The sequence below is a fragment of the Mobula birostris genome, chromosome 6 (genome assembly GCF_030028105.1).
Source record: "Mobula birostris isolate sMobBir1 chromosome 6, sMobBir1.hap1, whole genome shotgun sequence".
Lineage (NCBI taxonomy): Eukaryota > Metazoa > Chordata > Chondrichthyes > Myliobatiformes > Myliobatidae > Mobula > Mobula birostris.
Genome location: NC_092375.1, coordinates 68,341,118 through 68,358,485, shown reverse-complemented (window position 1 = coordinate 68,358,485; position 17,368 = coordinate 68,341,118). Strand labels below are relative to the sequence as shown.

The 17,368-nt window shown below is 43.0% G+C and overlaps 1 protein-coding gene across 5 annotated transcripts in view; it reads right to left on the bottom strand.

The window, feature by feature from the left end:
- prrg1 (proline rich Gla (G-carboxyglutamic acid) 1) overlaps positions 1–14,099 on the bottom strand; it is a 30,356-nt gene extending 16,257 nt beyond the window's left edge. The window contains exons 1-3 of one of the 5 annotated variants that reach the window (XM_072262302.1): positions 14,028–14,099; positions 7,480–7,519; positions 1,102–1,563 (exon numbers count right to left, since the gene is read on the bottom strand). In XM_072262302.1, coding sequence (XP_072118403.1) covers positions 1,102–1,306 — 205 coding nt within the window. In that variant the 5' untranslated portion in view covers positions 1,307–1,563; positions 7,480–7,519; positions 14,028–14,099. Of the gene's footprint in view, positions 1–1,101; positions 1,564–2,931; positions 3,031–7,479; positions 7,520–13,835; positions 13,870–14,027 lie in introns of those variants that run through there. The other 4 variants (XM_072262304.1, XM_072262307.1, XM_072262308.1 and 1 more) reach the window with 4 other exon arrangements.
- Between the last annotated feature and the right edge of the window lie 3,269 nt (positions 14,100–17,368).

Sequence of the window (17,368 nt, the reverse complement as noted above, 5' to 3'; positions counted from 1 at the left end):
AGTGCAGTGCATTACATTTAAAGGAAAGACAATCCATTGCAAGCAGAGTACAAGGTCTACAGGTTATGTTACCTATCCAATACCAAAGCGAGGGCCATCTCCTTCAAGGAAGAGAAATTTAAGGGGGGGGGGGGGGTGGGAGATCCAATTGTCACAATCCCATAGTCTTAACATTGTTAAGAAACAGTAAAAGATTCTGCCGAACTTAAAAACACAACTATTGAAGACAGTAAACTTTGGATTATAATACATCATAAGCAATTTGCCATAGAATAAACAAGACTAAAACAAAATTCTGGCAACAGTCAATAAGTGTGGAGAGGGAATCAAGATTTTCAGGTTGACGATCCTTCATTAAATTTGTTTATTTCCCCAAATGTTGCCTGATCTGCTGAGTGTTTCTGATAGTTTGTTTTCATTTCAGATTTTTAGCATATGTAATTTTCTTAAAATTTTCATTCAAGGAGAAGAAATGGTTTGGAGATGCTCAAGTACAATATTAATATTCAAATACTTACTTTCTCTAAAGCTATGAACGTGGCTGTATTACTAAATCAAATTGACTTCCTTGGTACAGATTTCAAGTTTATGTAACCTAGTTGTTCTGTTTCCTTTGACGACCATATCTGGCTTTCAGACAACTTAAAAGCATTTAAAATTGCTGCTTGATACTGCTTCTCTAATGATTGTTGATGATATTAACTTTCAAAGTGAAGTAAGTAAGTTTTCTGTATTGCTTAAAATCAATATTCCATTCAAAGTGAGATGTTTTTCAACAGCATGGTTAAGTGATACTGAAGCACCTTCAATTACTCCAAAAGACTGAGGTTTGGTAAAATACTGAAAGGCTTTTATTCGCTGTACAATACGACCTCCACAGTGAGTGTCTGCCCCCGGACTGAGGGGGAGGGGCAGGGCGAACACCTTTATACAGGACTCTGTGGGAGGAGCCACAGGGGCTGTCAGCAGAGGGGTGTGTCCAGACAGGTAACTGAGTTACAACATATATACATGGTTTACCACATTCACTCCTTTTTTTTTTTTTGAAAAAAAAGAGTCCTGCGGGGTGAAGTGACTGACAATATTTACAAGTATACTTACAGGTTAAGTCTATCAGGCGGTCGAGTCCGTCGCTGTGATCTACGTAGCACCGGCGGTGGCGGTTGTGCTGGCTCCGGCCTGACTTCAGGTGCCAGCACGTTAGGCGTCGGTAATCCCTCGTGCGTGTGCGTCGCGCCCGGTATGGGAGTGTCGTGTGGTGTCTGTATAGGGTTTGGGGTGCACGGTGTCTCGTAGGTACATACATTGGTGGGTACGGGGTCAATAGTCACCACGGAGTGTTCAGGGTATGGGCCCGGAGCTCCTGCGGGCGCCAGGTCACGGATGGAGACCGTGTCCTCCCGCCCATCAGGTAAAACCACATAGGCATACCGGGGGCTCGCATGAAGTAAGTGAACCCTCTTGACTATCGGGGAGTATTTATTGCTCCTCGCATGTTTCTGGAGCAGCACTGGCCCCGGGGACGTCAGCCAAGATGGTAGGGTGGGTCCAGTGGTCGATTTTCTGGGAAAAGAAAAGAGTCGCTCATGAGGGGTGGCATTGGTGGCTGTGCATAACAGGGAGCAGATGGAGTGGAGTGCCTCGGGAAGGACCTCCTGCCAGCGGGAGACCGGCAGTCCCTTTGACCTGAGGGCTAAGAGTGTGGCTTTCCACACTGTGCCATTCTCCTTCTCTACCTGTCCATTCCCCCGGGGATTATAGCTCGTGGTCCTACTGGTTGCAATTCCCCTAGCCAGTAGATTTGGCGCAGCTCGTCACTCATAAACGAGGACCCTCTGTCACTGTGGATATAGCATGGGTATCCGAACAGAGTGAAGAGCTTGCGCAGGGCTTTTATAACTGACGTGGTAGTGGTGTCGGGGCACGGGATGGCGAAGGGGAACCGCGAGTACTCGTCAATTACGTTAAGAAAGTACACATTGCGGTCGGTGGAGGGAAGGGTGCCCTTAAAGTCAACACTCAGTCGCTCAAAGGGGCGGGTGGCCTTGATGAGTGGTGCCTTTTCGGGACGGTAGATGTGCGGTTTGCACTCTGCGCAGACTTGGCAGTCCCTGGTCATCATCCTGATCTCCTCAAGGGAGTAAGGGAGTAAGGGAGTAAGGCAGGTTCCGGGCTTTCACGAAGTGGAAAAGCCAGGTGACTCCCGGGTGGCAAAGGTCTACATGTAGGGCGTATAGCCGGTTGATCTGCGCGCTGGCACATGTTCCCCAGGATAGGGCATCGGAGGGCTCGTTGAGCTTCCCAGGCCTGTACATGATGTCATAGTTGTAGGTGGAGAGTTCGATTCTCCACCTCAGAATTTTATCATTTTTGATTTTGCTCCGCTGCTGATTATTAAACATCAATGCAACTGAGCGCTGGTCAGTTAGCAGGGTGAACCTTTTGCTGGCAAGATAGTGCCTCCAGTGCCTTATAGCTTCCACTATGGCCTGGGCCTCTTTCTCTACCGCAGAGTGTCGAATTTCAGGGCCTTGAAGGGTACGGGAGAAGAACGCCACTGGTCTTCCTGCCTGGTTGAGGGTAGCAGCCAGCACAAAGTCGGAGGCGTCACTCTCTACTTGGAAGGGAATGGCCTCATCCACTGCATGCATTGCTGCTTTGGCAATGTCCCCTTTTATGCGGTTGAAGGCCGCATGGGCCTCGGCAGAGAGGGGGAATGTGGTGGATTTGACTAGGGGGCGGGCCTTGTCTGCATAGTTAGAGACCCATTGGGCGTAATATGAAAAGAAGCCCAGGCACCTTTTGAGGGCTCTGAGGGTATTGGGAAGAGGGAATTCCAACAAGGGGCGCATATGGTCGGGGTCAGGGCCAATGACTCCATCCTCCACGACACACCAAAGGATAGCAAGTCGGGTGGTCCCAAATACACACTTGTCCTTGTTATAGGTGAGGTTGAAAGATTTGGCTGCTTGGAGAAATTTTTGGAGGTTGTTGTCGTGATCCTGCTGGTCGTGACCGCAGATGGTAATGTTATCCAGATATGGGAACATGGCCTTCAGTTGGCACTGGTCCACCATCTGATCCATTGCCCTCTGGAAGACAGATACACCATTTGTGACACCAAAGGGGACACGCAGGAATTGATAAAGCCTGCCGTCCGCCTCGAAGGCAGTGTAAAGGCGGTCCTCCCGGCGGATGGGGAGCTGATGGTAAGCGGATTTTAGGTCTATGGTCGAGTACACCTTGTACTGTGCTATCTGATTGACCATATCCGCGATGCAGGGTAGAGGGTACGCGTCGAGCTGCGTGAACCTATTGATGGTCTGGCTATAGTCCACGACCATCCTATTCTTCTCCCTGTTCCGAACAACCACCACCTGCGCCCTCCAAGGACTTGTGCTTGCCTCAATGACCCCCTCCCTGAGCAGCCGCTGCACCTCCGACTTAATGAAAGCTCTGTCCCCCGCGCTGTACCTCCTGCTTTTAGTTGCAACAGGTTTACAGTCAGGGGTCAGGTTGGCGAACAGCGGTGGGGGAGGGATCCTGAGGGTGGAGAGGCCGCAAGTGGTGTTGGTAGTGTGGCAGTTGGCATGATGTTGGGTGGGATGCGCAGGTCGGTGTGTGTGTGTGTGTGTGGTCAGTAGCGGGGTACGTGACATATCTCTACAAAACAGGGGATTTATGACAGTAATTGGCGGGAGGGGCCTATCATACTTCATTGTCACGCTTTTCAGGTGGCTCTGGAAGTCCAACGCCAACAGCACAGGGGCACACAGCTGAGGCAAGACCAGTAACGTAAAGTCCCGATATTCTGTGCCCTGCACCACCCGTGTCGCTACACAACCCCCCCGGATGTCTGTTGTATGCAACCTGGAGGCCATGGTGACCCTCCGACTTACCGGCCGTATCATGAGTCCACAATGCTGCACCGTGGCCGGGTGGATAAAACTCTCCGTGCTGCCTGTGTCAAACAGGCAGCTTGTCCTGTGCCCCTCCACCAGGATGTCCATCATTGACCTTGCGAGCTGGTGGGGAGCGCTTTGGTCGAGGGTCACGGAAGCCAGGGTGGGGTCGCTGTCTTGGTCCGGCGTGGTGGGGTGCCCCGTGAGCACCCGTTGGTCGTAGGCGGTGGGAGATGGCGCCGACCAAGATGGCTGCCCCCATGTCTCGCACATGGTGGTGGCGTGCAGGGAAGATGGCGGCAGGCAAGATGGCGACCCCCACGTCTCGCACGCGGCACTGCTCGATCCCACTTGCGGTTTTGACTTACAGACCTTGGCGAAGTGGCCCTTCTTTCCGCAGCTGGAGCAGGTAGCTTGTCGGGCCGGGCAGCGTTTCCGGGGGTGCTTCTCCAGTCCGCAGAAGTAGCACTTCGCGGACTCACGACTGGCTGTAGCCGAGGTCGATTCGCCGGCAGGTTGCGGGGTCTGTGGCACCCACGAAGCCATCGGGAGATCGCGTGCCTGGAGAGCCTCGGAGTTATGCAGAGCGGCCTCCAACGTATCAGCCAGCTCCATCGCCGAACTTAGGGTAAGATCGGCTTTTTCCAGCAGCCGCTGGCGCACGTACACTGACCTGGTCCCCGTGACGAAGGCGTCCCTCACTAGGAGTTCTGCATGCTGCGCCGCCGACAGCTCCTGGCAATTGCTGGCTCGCACGAGTGTCTGTAGGGCCTGGACGAACTCAGCACTCGATTCCCCGGGGCGTTGTTGCCGTGTCGCTAAATGGTGCCGAGCATAGACGCTGTTTATCGGCCGCAGGTATTGTCTTTTGAGTGCGTTCATTGCACCGTCATAGTTCGGCTGGTCTCTGATCAGCGAATAGATCCGTGGACTAACCCTGGAGAGTAGAACTCTGCGCTTCGCTACGGGGTCGGTCGCTTTAATCTCCTCTAGATACGCTTCGAAGCGGGCCAGCCAGAGTTTGAAAGCGTTTCCAGCTTCAGGTGTTTGCGGATTGAGGTCTAATTTTTCTGGTCTCAGGGACTGTTCCATGTTTTAAAACGTACAGCGAATAAAATTGAAGCACCTTCAATTACTCCAAAACACTGAGGTTTGGTAAAATACTGAAAGGCTTTTATTCGCTGTACAATACGACCTCCACAGTGAGTGTCTGCCCCCGGACTGAGGGGGAGGGGCAAGGCGAACACCTTTATACAGGACTCTGTGGGAGGAGCCACAGAGGCAGTCAGCAGAGGGGTGTGTCCAGACAGGTAACCAAGTTACAACATATATACATGGTTTACCACAGATACCACTAGGTTGCGGAATAGCCTTGAAACAAGTGTAACCCTACTTCAGCAATGGAACACAATGAACCACCTCTTGCATCAAGATGGACTGGTGCCTGGTTGTGTTTCCCCACCCCTATCACTGTCTTGTTTTATTTATATTTATGTTGCCTCTACCTACATTCCTGTGATGTTGCTGCAATTTTTTCCTGAACCAGTACCTCACTGTACTTGCACATATGACTTTTAGAGTAAAGTGGATGAAATGAATATTTTCAGGACTCAAGAACAAGAATACTGCATCTCTCAACAGCTGGGCTGGATCATTCCCTGGCAGTTCTGAGCAGCCAGATTTATTCCAAAATAACTAACATTTTCAAACTGCCATGCAACATGGAGGATGTCCTTAGTGTGAGGATGCCATTATCTTCAACAGGATTATGTTGTAGACCTCCAGTGTTGCTATTAAAGTCTGCATTTGCATCATATAGCTGGCTGAGATCAAGGAGGTTATATCATATGTTGGTTCCATTATTGTCTGCTGCAAAACCACTGTGGTGGTTCTGTCCTTCAGGAATCGGCAAGCCCAACCAAGCCTTGTTCGTGGATACTGAAGTTCTCCACCCAGAGCAAATTTAAAGCTCATCAACTTGTATTCTTTTCAAATTTGTTGAAAACGTAACACCCAAAACCAGGATTAAGAACAAACAGCAGTAAATACGAGGAATTCTGCAGATGCTGAAAATTCAAGCAACGTACATCAAAGTTGCTGGTGAACGCAGCAGGCCAGACAGCATCTCTAGGAAGGGTGCAGTCCACGTTTTGGGTCGAGACCCTTCGTCACGACTAACTGAAGGAAGAGCTAGTAAAAGATTTGAAAGTGGGAGGGGGAGGGGGAGATCCAAAATGACAGGAGAAGACAGGAGGGGGAGAGATGGAGCCAAGAGCTGGACAGGTGATTGGCAAAAGGGATATGAGAGGATCATGGGACAGGAGGCCCAGGGAGGAGGAAAAGGGGGAGGGGGGGAAAACCCAGAGGATGGGCAAGGGGTATAGTCAGAGGGACAGAAGGAGAAAAAGGAGAGTGAGAGAAGGAATGTGTGTATATAAATAAATAACGGATGGGGTATGAGGGGGAGGTGGGGCATTAGCGGAAGTTAGAGAGTCAATGTTTCGCATTCTGATATGTCTATTCATGGCCTCCTCTGCTGTAAAGATGAAGCCACACTCAGGTTGGAGGAACAATACCTTATATTCCGTCTGGGTAGCCTCCAACCTGATGGCATGAACATTGACTTCTCTAACTTCCGCTAATGCCCCACCTCCCCTCGTACCCCCTGTTATTTATTTATATACACACATTCTTTCTCTCTCTCCTTTTTCTCCCTCTGTCCCTCTGACTATACCCCTTGCCCATCGTCTGGGCTTTTATCCCCCCTCCCCCTTTTCTTTCTCCCTGGGCCTCCTGTCCCATGATCCTCTCATATCCCTTTTGCCAATCACCTGTCCAGCTCTTGGCTCCATCCCTCCCCCTCCTGTCTTCTCCTATCATTTTGGATCTCCCCCTCCCCCTTTCAAATCTCTTACTAGCTCTTCCTTCAGTTAGTCCTGACGAAGGGTCTCGGCCCGAAACGTCAACTGTACCTCTTCCTAGAGAAAAGCAGCAATAAGTGTTTCATGAAACAACTTGGTTGAATAGTATCCAGACACACCATTTATACAAGTTTAGGTCATTCCCTCCTGATGTACCACTGCACTACATTGGGCGATTCTGTCCGGCCAATGGAGCAGATCCCACTTGCAGATAATTCTAGAATAATTTGGGATTATAGATGCAATATTTGTCTTTTGTTACACGTGTCCAGTCTGTGCTCAATTTATCGACGGGACAGCTTTCCTTAATTTAGACAACCATCTCCAAATGCTCTTATGGAAGGACCATTCAGAATCACTGGGCTGTTTAGGCATCAGGAAATGTTCCTTATTCAGGGGTTTCAGAAAGCATTCAGAAAGCATAACAGAATCAGAAAGTTTAAGTGGAGTATTTGTTGATCAAGACAGATTACGAAACAAACAAAACAAGGTGAAGAAATGAGAAACAATGCAAGGGTGGGGCAAATTAAACTATGACTAATGAATATCAGGAACAACATTGAAAGATACTTGTATAGAACTGTTAAAAACATTACAATTTAGATTTTTAAAATTATATTTGACAAAACTTAAACAGTAACAGAATCCATACTCACCACTTTCCATGCTTTATTTTTATAAAGTAAATCTAGATGTCTGAAAGAAGGAGAATACACATTATGATGGACACTGAACAACTGCTACAAGATATTCCTTAAGGTATATCTATCTAAAAATAAACACAAGGAAGTCTGCAAATGCTGGAAATCTAAAACAACACATGCAAAATGAGAAACTCAGCAGGTTAGGCCGCATCTATGTTAGAGTAAACAGTCGACGTTTTGGACTGAGACCCTTCTTCAGGACTGGAAAGGAAGGGGGAAAGATGCCTGAATAAAAAGGTGGGGGGGGGGTGGTAGAGGGGAAGGACGATAGCTAGGTGATAGGTGGAGCCAGGTGGGTAGGAACGATAAAGGGCTGGAGAGGAAGGAATCTCTTAGGAGAGGAGAGTAGACCATAGGAAAAGGGGAGGAGAAGGCCCAGGGGGAGGTGAGAAAAGGTGAGGCCAGAGTGAGGAAAAGAAGAGGGGAGGTGGAAGGAAAACTATTTTTCCAGGAGAAAAAAATCAATATTCATGCCATCAGGTTGGAAGCTACCCAAACAGAATATTAGGTGTTGCTCCTCCACCTTGACACAAGAGGCGGCCATGGACTGGGATGTTGGAAGGGGAATGGGAATTAAAACGTTTGGCCATCAGGAAGTTCTGCTTTTGGAGGATGGAGCAGACAGACTTTCTTCACCACTTCCAGGGTGTCAGGCTTGGCAAGCATCCTACATACCAGAACTAAATTCCTCCCCCATATGCACTGAATGAATGGAATCCAGACTGACAACCCAGAGATGGTATTTAGATTGCTGCTCAACTGAATTCCACAGCTACAGCTTGAAAATAATATGACCCATCCATAAACAGTGATATATTAACAATTGAGAAGAATAGGAAAGTTGTGTTGACGAGGAAGCTAGTGAAATAAGGAATAAACTGAAAGCAGGATATGTGGTGGGGCTAGATGAACAAAGAAAGCAGCTAGCGTGCAGCAAAAACATAAGCTTTGGTCAACTGAATGACCCTTTCCAGAAATTAAAAAATATAATTTTTAATAAATCAGGACATTTATAAAAATGTTTTTTAGAAAACTTGAAACATTTTAGAAAATTCTACAAAGTGACACATATTGCATGTAGGCTAATTTATCTCAAAAATAAAAAAATTATTTTTTACCAAATTACCAAAAGCCAAAATACTTGACTATCATTTTCAAATTTTCCATATGGCTGGAAAAAGTCTGAAGATGGGGCAGGGGAATTCAGAAGGGAATAGTTTTATCTCTTAATATTCATGCATTCTAACTGAAAAGAAAATAATTTATTTCACTTGGTGAGGAAGATCACCATTCCAGGTAAAGATGGTGTTTTAATTCATGAACCCAAAAATTCTGTGATTTAATGGATTTACATGAGCCAGAAATCAAATCAATCTTAAAAAATATAACATCCAGTTCCTCAAAACTGAATTTAATATTAGCAATTTCATTCTTCAGAGAATTAGATAAGTAATATCATTTATTAACAGGGAGACAGTCACCAATGAAAATAAACAACCTTGGTGTACAATTCTCCAAAACCTCTGGTGAATAGGGAAAGCCTTCAAGAGCTGTCCAATGAGATTTAACTACCCAAATTGGGTTTAGATCCATTGATAAATTCAACAGGAAGTTGTTTCAAAGTCAGCCTATTCTTTTTAAAGCTACAAAAACTTTCAACAATAACTTTTTCTTTAAAAAAAAATTTGACATACAACATTAGTTCACAAAACTGAGCTAAGAAATAATGAAACTAGAAAGCAAATTAAGTTTTGTAACCAACTTTATAGAAATGGGCATAAGCACCGGCCTGATGGGCCACAAAGGCTTGGGACAAACTTTGACTAACCAACTTTATTGCAAAACCTATTTTTAAATATCTTCACACTGTAAAAGGATGGGGGGAGGGGAAGAAAAGATGAACACTCAATTCCTGTGCAAGAACCCAAAACAGCACTAGAGTACTGGAAAAAGATCAGAGAACAAAGGTCCACCATATATCCCATGAAAAGGCAGGCAGAGCTGGAATTCATTACATTGGTTGGATGCAAGATGTCAAAAGATACTCCAAAAGGAAATGGACAATTCATGAGGAAAGATGGCCAGAAAAGAGCCGTTGAAGTTTCAGGTCAAACCCCTCTCTCCCCACCCCCCACCCCCACTGTTTGACCCACTGAATTATGTTAGCATGTTCTAGATTTCAACTGCAGCATTTTTTGTCTCCACTAAATAAAAATAGATCTTTTTGAATGGTGATAGGTTAACAGTAACAAAAGGAAATATGCTTTTCTGGGGACTAAAAAGACATCAAAACTTGAGTTAAGAATTATTTGAGTTCTAAAGATGTTGCTGTTGAATGAGAGGGCACATCTTTGTAACGAGGGCCCAATGTTCATACCAAACCACTTCTGAGAGCTACAAGTAAACTATTTTATTTTCTCCAAATTTCATTCAGAAAATTACATGAAAGCTGCTTTTTCCAAGTTATTATTCATATTTTCCCCTCAGGGGATATGCAACTCTCTCTCTTCCCCCCCCCCCCCATTTCTAATCAAGATGCTGGACATATTATATCCATGCCAGGCAGCATCTATGGATAAAGGTACAGTCAACTTTTCAGCCCAAAATGTCGACTGTACTTTTTTTTTCTCCATTGATGCTGCCTGGCCTGCTGAGTTCCTCCAGCATTTTGTGTGTTGCTTGGATTTCCAGCATCTACAGATTTTCTCTTATTTTTGAGCATTCAGATCAAGTTTCTTTCAGAATTTCTCAAAAGTAAAATCAGGTTGAAGCCTGAGCGGAGATAGCAATTCAAAGAATCTTACAACAATTTATGCCTGTACCAGCTCTTCAAAAATCACAAATAGCAGCAAAATAGACCTGTACTCTTAGATACACTTGAGGGGAAATATGGAATTAAAGGGGTCAATTTTCAGGGGTCACAATTTGTGACAGACAAGGTAATTATTTTACTGAGAGATGCTAATTTTTCTAATTCTCTTCCATTTGGTAATTTAAGGAAGAGGTAAATAGAAACTTGATCATCAAGAGCAAAAGGTAACAGGAGAGGTTAAAATGTGCAATGCACATTATAATTTTGTTTATTGGTAGAAAAGGTTGAGGCTTCATGACTTGCTCTTTGTTTTATATGCACTGTAAACCATTAATAAACAGCATCCAAACATATGCTTACTAGTACAGTACACCAGTGTCTAAAGCAGGACACACATCTGGACTTAAGCATGACATAATAGCTGGGAATCTGATTCCCACCCATCTTTATCCCTATACCCTTGGACAGAAAGTTGTCATATGGGCCTTGTCTGATGTAATACCAGGACTCTGGGCAAAATGATAACTGTGGCAACTAGCGTGGCAAATTCCATACACCAGCTATCTAACCAGGACTAACACAAGTTTTCTAATATACAATGTGATCTTTGATGATCAACTTCAATTAGGGTTTAGGAACATTTACAATTGAGGCCATTGCATTATGTTCTGGTTACTAAACTGCTGCACCTCCTCATTCAGAGTTCTTCAAACATTCATGCATGTACCATTTTTAAAACTGTAATGAAGATTCCTCCCTCTAACAATTAAATAATGAATTCCAGACACATTTTACTTAATGGGTGTAGAGAATTTATCGCTCCTCCAATCCTGCAACTAGGATAAGAACAAATAAAAATATTTACAATAGAAGATTTAGCTATTTTTCCTTTGAAGAGGAATGAAAAATTATGAGGTGAGTGAGGGCCTCCATTGGTCAGAGTTGATCATGGATATCATGTCCTAGCTGTGTAGATACGCAAGCCTGGGCAGTAGGATATGGAGAGCAAGCTGCTGCCATGTAGTAAGCTCCCCCTCTCCATGTAGCTGATGAACCCAAAGAAATGGCAGAAACTGATACAGTTTGGTACCAGCATTGAACTCAATGTAGGACTGCCTTGACTACAGCTCAGGAATCCCCCCCACTCCCTCAGGGTTTACTCCCAAAGCCTTCCCCATGCGTGGGTACAGCCACAAGGCAGCGGAAGTTTGAAATCAGGGTTTTCCTTCTCCTAGATGAGCTGCCAACCCAAGGCTGACAAGCCCCATCTGCCCAAAGCGACTAACCCACCTTTACCCTTCTCCTGTCAGTACAAATGTTTCTGCCAGGCTCAGTAGCCAAGTCACACGAGAAGGCCGGGGATGGACTTTGTGTCAGAGGCTATTTGAGGCGCATGCCATTAGAAGTATTTAATAGGTAGTGGGAGCTTGTCCCCATTACCCCCCCCCCCAAGCTGTAACAACCATTAGAAATAGTGATCTATTATTCAGTAAGGAAAACAGTAAAATTATAAAAGAGGAACAAAATCTAAACTAAAAATTCCAGCAATAAATACTAGTGATCAAGAGAAAGGTCAATATCTTTTATTTTGTGACACATACAAAATAATATCACGGGACACAAGGAGTATAGTTTTTGGAATTTGTTGCACAGAAAATGGAACTCTGTTAAAGCAGTGCTGATATTATTACATGAATTACATTTTGTTTAAATTCCACTTAATATCTTTAAAGAAAATAGAAATTTAGTAAATTTCTCCTCTGGTTTAATGATGGATGACAGAAAAAAATCTAAATTACTTCTACGAAAAGAACTACTTGCATCCAAACTGCACCTCCAATTTAAAAACTTGTCTTATTGCAATTTGTCCAGAGAGTTTAAAAACCACACCACTGTTAATGTTCCTTTAAAAAAAAAGCTGTGTAGACCAATATCTGCTGATAGGAAAAGTTTACATGGCCTGAATAACTACATTGCACTTTGATTGATATTTTTAACATTTATACTATGAATATTTAGAATGAAAACTGTAAAATCACACCTTAATAGTTGGAGTATAATGTAGTACAAAGAAAATCTTACACTTTTGCAAACTTTTTATAGCTGTGCCTAACTCCACCTGTACAGCAACAAAGGCTATGTGCATGGAAGCATTTCAGTTACCGTGTGGTCCTGCACCAGTGCAGCTCAGAGGAAACAGTGATACTGCTAACCTTATGTCGACTCTCCAGAACTGGCTGAATCTTACTAAACATTATGTGGTAACTCTGCTCTGCTAAAAACGTCATTAAATTGATGTGAAATGCCACAATTAATAGTTAATTACCGTATACAAATAAAGGTTAAATATGTAATACACACAAAATGCTGGTGGAACGCAGCAGGCCAGGCAGCATCTATTGTTGCGCACCATCTCAGGGCAGAATAATAAATTTAGCCAACAATGTTAAACATTCTACAACCTACAGTTTCCTGCATGTTGTTGTTGGCGGCTTTCCACTGATATTTAAGTTCAATTACAACTACTCAGAAGTGAAGAGTTTCACAGTCAATTTAATAGGTAGAATGTGTGAAGCAAACACCCGATTTTGAATTAAAGAATATCTAACGTTCATTTACAGGAATACATTCTCTCTGCCCCCCCCCCCCACGTGCCTGGTGTATTTAACCAGATATCCTCACTCAACAAAACTTCCTTCCTATCAAAATCTGTGCAACCCATTGGTGGAATCACGCAAGTAGTCGTCTTTGTCAAAATAGCAGCATTCCTATCGTTTCCGATCTCAAATTTATTTGCGTATAGAGGCCCAAGCATAGGCTGAATGCTTCTCCATTGAGGAGCGGGGGAAGAGAAGCTAATCTGTTGGTTCATCAGATTTACACGTAAACCAGACGGAGTGATGCCAAGCTACATCTAATTACCAATTGACAAGCGGTCCGAGAGGGAAAAAAACTATGAAGGGTATTTAAGAAGGGTTGGGAGCGGTGAATATTTTTAAGCATTTTCTCCCTCTTGTTTAAAAATCAAAGTAAACAATAAGAAAAGTAATTTTTTGCAGTTTTCGACGGAATAAACGGCCCCATGGCACCTGTAAGGCAGGGAGGTGGAGTGGAAATGTTAATTCAGTTATCCGGCTGAGCCATAGCAATACGCCATCGTTAGCGAGCAAGTAATTTATAGGCACCGGGACACGGCACTGAATCGCTAAATCTGAGATATACCCTAACGTCCCTTCTATCATCTCTTTTGGAAAGAGTTGCCGAACAACTCAAACGTAACTTCAAAAGCACGAATGGTTAAACTCACTTTCAGAAGAAAAAAACGATTATAATATATTTTATTTGCTCGTTATACTTTATCCAAATATCAATTAAACCAGCATTTATATAAACGTCGTCAATGCTCTGAATCACGATTAAGCGTCCCAGATACCTAATTTCAATGCTACACAAAGAAGTTTATTAAAAAGAATGTTCCTTCATTGACTCAACTCACATGATCGCAGACAGCATTAATCAGTAACAGCACCGCCAAAACAGAGAGAATTCACCACACCGCCAATCTCACTTTATTCGAGATTCAGTTTTCCCTCTCCCTAAAAATTGTTATATTATCAATATAGCTGCAAAATAGTGTCTGGAACTAAGTACAGAAAATAGATTAGAAAGTAAAATACAGAATAATTACCACGCTTTATTTCTCCACTCCGAAAACAACCAAAGCCTTCCAAAGTTTCCGTTCTCAATCTAGAAAAGAGCATGCGCGCAATTAGGCCACGCTTCCCAACAGCTTGATATTTTTAAATGGGCAGTAACCACGAACTCCTTAAAGCAGCAGCTACACGTTTTCTCAATTTGTCATATTGTTGACCTTTAGAAATATATGCTATTAGTAAGTACAACTCCTGGAGACTTTGTTATTATGTCTTATTATTTTGATCATGGGTCTCATTCCGAACATCGGCTATTAACAACATTTCACATTATTGTGGATGTCAGAATCGTTCTTTTGAGCTTCTCTGTCATCGAGAAAGGTGTAAGCTGAATTTACTTGCATAAATTGTCTAGTCAAGAAATACAAAAAGAACTTATTAGATGCGTTGAATGAGATCTCATGTCATTTGTACAATATAGATCTCTTCCTCTCCCTCTCCCCGAAACAGTTTTGGTAATTTTTGCTCATAATATTGGGGCCACCTTCTGGTAGAGCTTGATTAATTCACCTCAACCACATGCAGCCAGGAAAATCTCTCCTGTTGATGATCTCAATGAGGCAGCTGGTTCTTCAAATTGTTTGAAACTTTGTTTTCTGCTCTTTATCAACTCATGTCCCTTTCATCATGCTCAACCACTTAAACATATAACAAGCTTTTATTTTCACAATTTGTTACCATTTCGTATAGACAATGAAATACCAAGAAAATGTTCAGCGGATCAGGGATACAGCCACGTAGGCTGATGAATGTTTAGTTTTGGTGCTAGCTTTTTTGTGGGAGACAATTTCACCCATGTACATCAACATAGATCTTAAAGATTAGAAAATAGTTGTTTTCCCAGTTGTAAGGTTATCTTCGTTCAAACATGTTTTTGAGAGTTCTTTGCCTTTAATTAAAAATACAGTGTATTTTTCATTTGAAATCTTAAAACAATAGAAAGATAGCATGAAACAGGACATTTTATTTTAATGCAAATTATATGTGGCAAAAACTGTGTATTTTTTTCCAGAAAATGGTCAGAGCAATTCTGAAACTGTCTGTATACATACAATTAAATTAAATAATTTATGCTGTGAGATCACAACAACTGAATAAGAATGGAAGAGACTTGTCAGAAACAGCACCCAAAATTTTATATAATCATTCAGTTTAATACTATGTCTAGAACATGCCCCTTTGAAACTCAGGTGAAAATAGGGTTTCATGATCAGATAACTAACTATCCATGAAAGGCATCAATTTGAAAAATATTTAAGAATTTCATGTCAATTACTTGAATGAATGTGAGCACATGTGCCCCATTACTATAATGCTAAGAGCATTTCTGAAATGTTATGTCGAGAAGAAGAGGTGTTTTGGTGTAGTGTACTGGCCTTTCGTAAGACCCTCAAAAGATGCCACACAAGAGATTGTTCAACAATATTTAAATATAGAATATAGTGAGTAATACCTGATTTGGACTGAGGAGATTAACATTTTTTTAAATTTAGGGATTAATGATAGTGGAGTTGGCAAAGAAAAGTGGGGTTGAAGTATAATCTTATTGGTCAACAGAGCAGGTATCGAGGATGAAAATCTGATTCTGCTTCAATTTCATATCAAACAAAAATTCAACCATATTTTACGATGTCAGTGCAGATGACTAAGAACTTGGTCAAAGAGGTGGATTTTGAAATGCATCTTAAACAAAGAGAGAAAACCAAGGAGATTGAGAAGTTTGTGATGGCACCCTTATGGCCAAGGCAACTAAAAGTATAACCACCGATGATAATGACATTTTCAGTGATTTGAAAAAAATGCAAATAAAAAACTCAAAAGATCAATGGAACAAGTGGGAGAAACAGGGTTGGTGTTTTAGAAAAAGGACCCTTCACCAGAACAGGAAAGTAAGAATGTTTTAAGTGGCAGAGTGGGAGGATGGAAAAGAAAAGAATGTTTATGATAGGGTGCAGACTAAAGTTGTCAAGGCAAGCAGCAGCTGAAGGCAGAAAGAATTAAAAACATTTAAATATCTGTGGGGGGGGGGAGAGAAGAGAGGAAGGTGAAGGCAGAATGGCAGAGTGAAAGTAGAATGGCAAATTCTGGTGAAAGCTGATCAGAATCACCCTTGTAGACTTAATGCCATACTGCATTTAATTCTTACAGTGTAGAGGATGTCACATTGTGAGAACTAAATCAGAATAAACACACGTGAATCACTGCTTCACTTGTAAGCACTACTGAGCACCCGATCTCCTTTGATTACATACATGGGAATGCCAAGAAAACTTGAATGGCAGGTCAAAATGGAAAAATGGACCAAGTGGTTGTTCAGGGAATAGTCACTTCAAAATGCTGTTCTTCCCACCTTCTCCATCTCCACAACCTAAAATACATGATTTCTCATTTTACCAATTCTGAATCAAAGTTCTTGACCTAAATAGTTCCCTGTTTCTCTCGCCATTCTGCTACTTCATCTGCTAAGCACCACCAGCATTTTCTGTTTCAGTAAGTACATTATAATGTCGCATTAGAAACCAGGATTGGAGGAATGCAGAAATCTAGGAGGTTGCTGAGTTGCGATATCTGTGTGTATTGATGCAGGAAAGGAGAGGGGACATGATTGAAGCGATGGAGAGACAACTGTAATACTTTAAATTGAAATATCGATGGCAGTGGGAATGGTGAAAGTTAAGAAGCGCAGGTTTAAAACATGAATGAGTCTTGAGAAGGAACTGGAACAGTTTACATGAAGTGGAAGACGATCTGTCACCAGAGTGGAGCAGTCTGGTGACTAGAACTAATAAAGGCATAGTGTTAAATATCAGCAGCAGATGAGATCAATGATGAATGGTGATGGCAGGCAGATACAAGTTGCAAGTTGGTACTTATAAGTTAGCAAGTTGCTCTGCAGTTAAATAAGAACATGGCTGAACGGATTGCAACCTCAACTCTGCATTCCCGTTTGTATCTGTTAATCTTCCTCCCCTACCTCCGTATCAAAAATCTATCCAGTGTTGCCTTAAAATACTCAAGAACTTACTTTCCTCTGATAGAGAGAATTCCAAAGACAGGCAGCCCTTCTGACAGAGAAAGACTTGCAGATTCAGTATCAAAAACTGATGTCAGTTTTCGAAGCGGAGGGCTCAATCATTTAACGGTGCAATCTGAGGGATCAAAATGACACTGCTGTGAGTGAACCAGCCAATCGAAACAACCCAATAGCATAAAAGATCGAGGAAATGCGTTTGGAAGTGTGAAGAACAGTCGAGCAATTGCCTGCTATGGTCGCTATGCTGGAGACTTTCAATGCAACTTCCCTCTCTAATCGTTT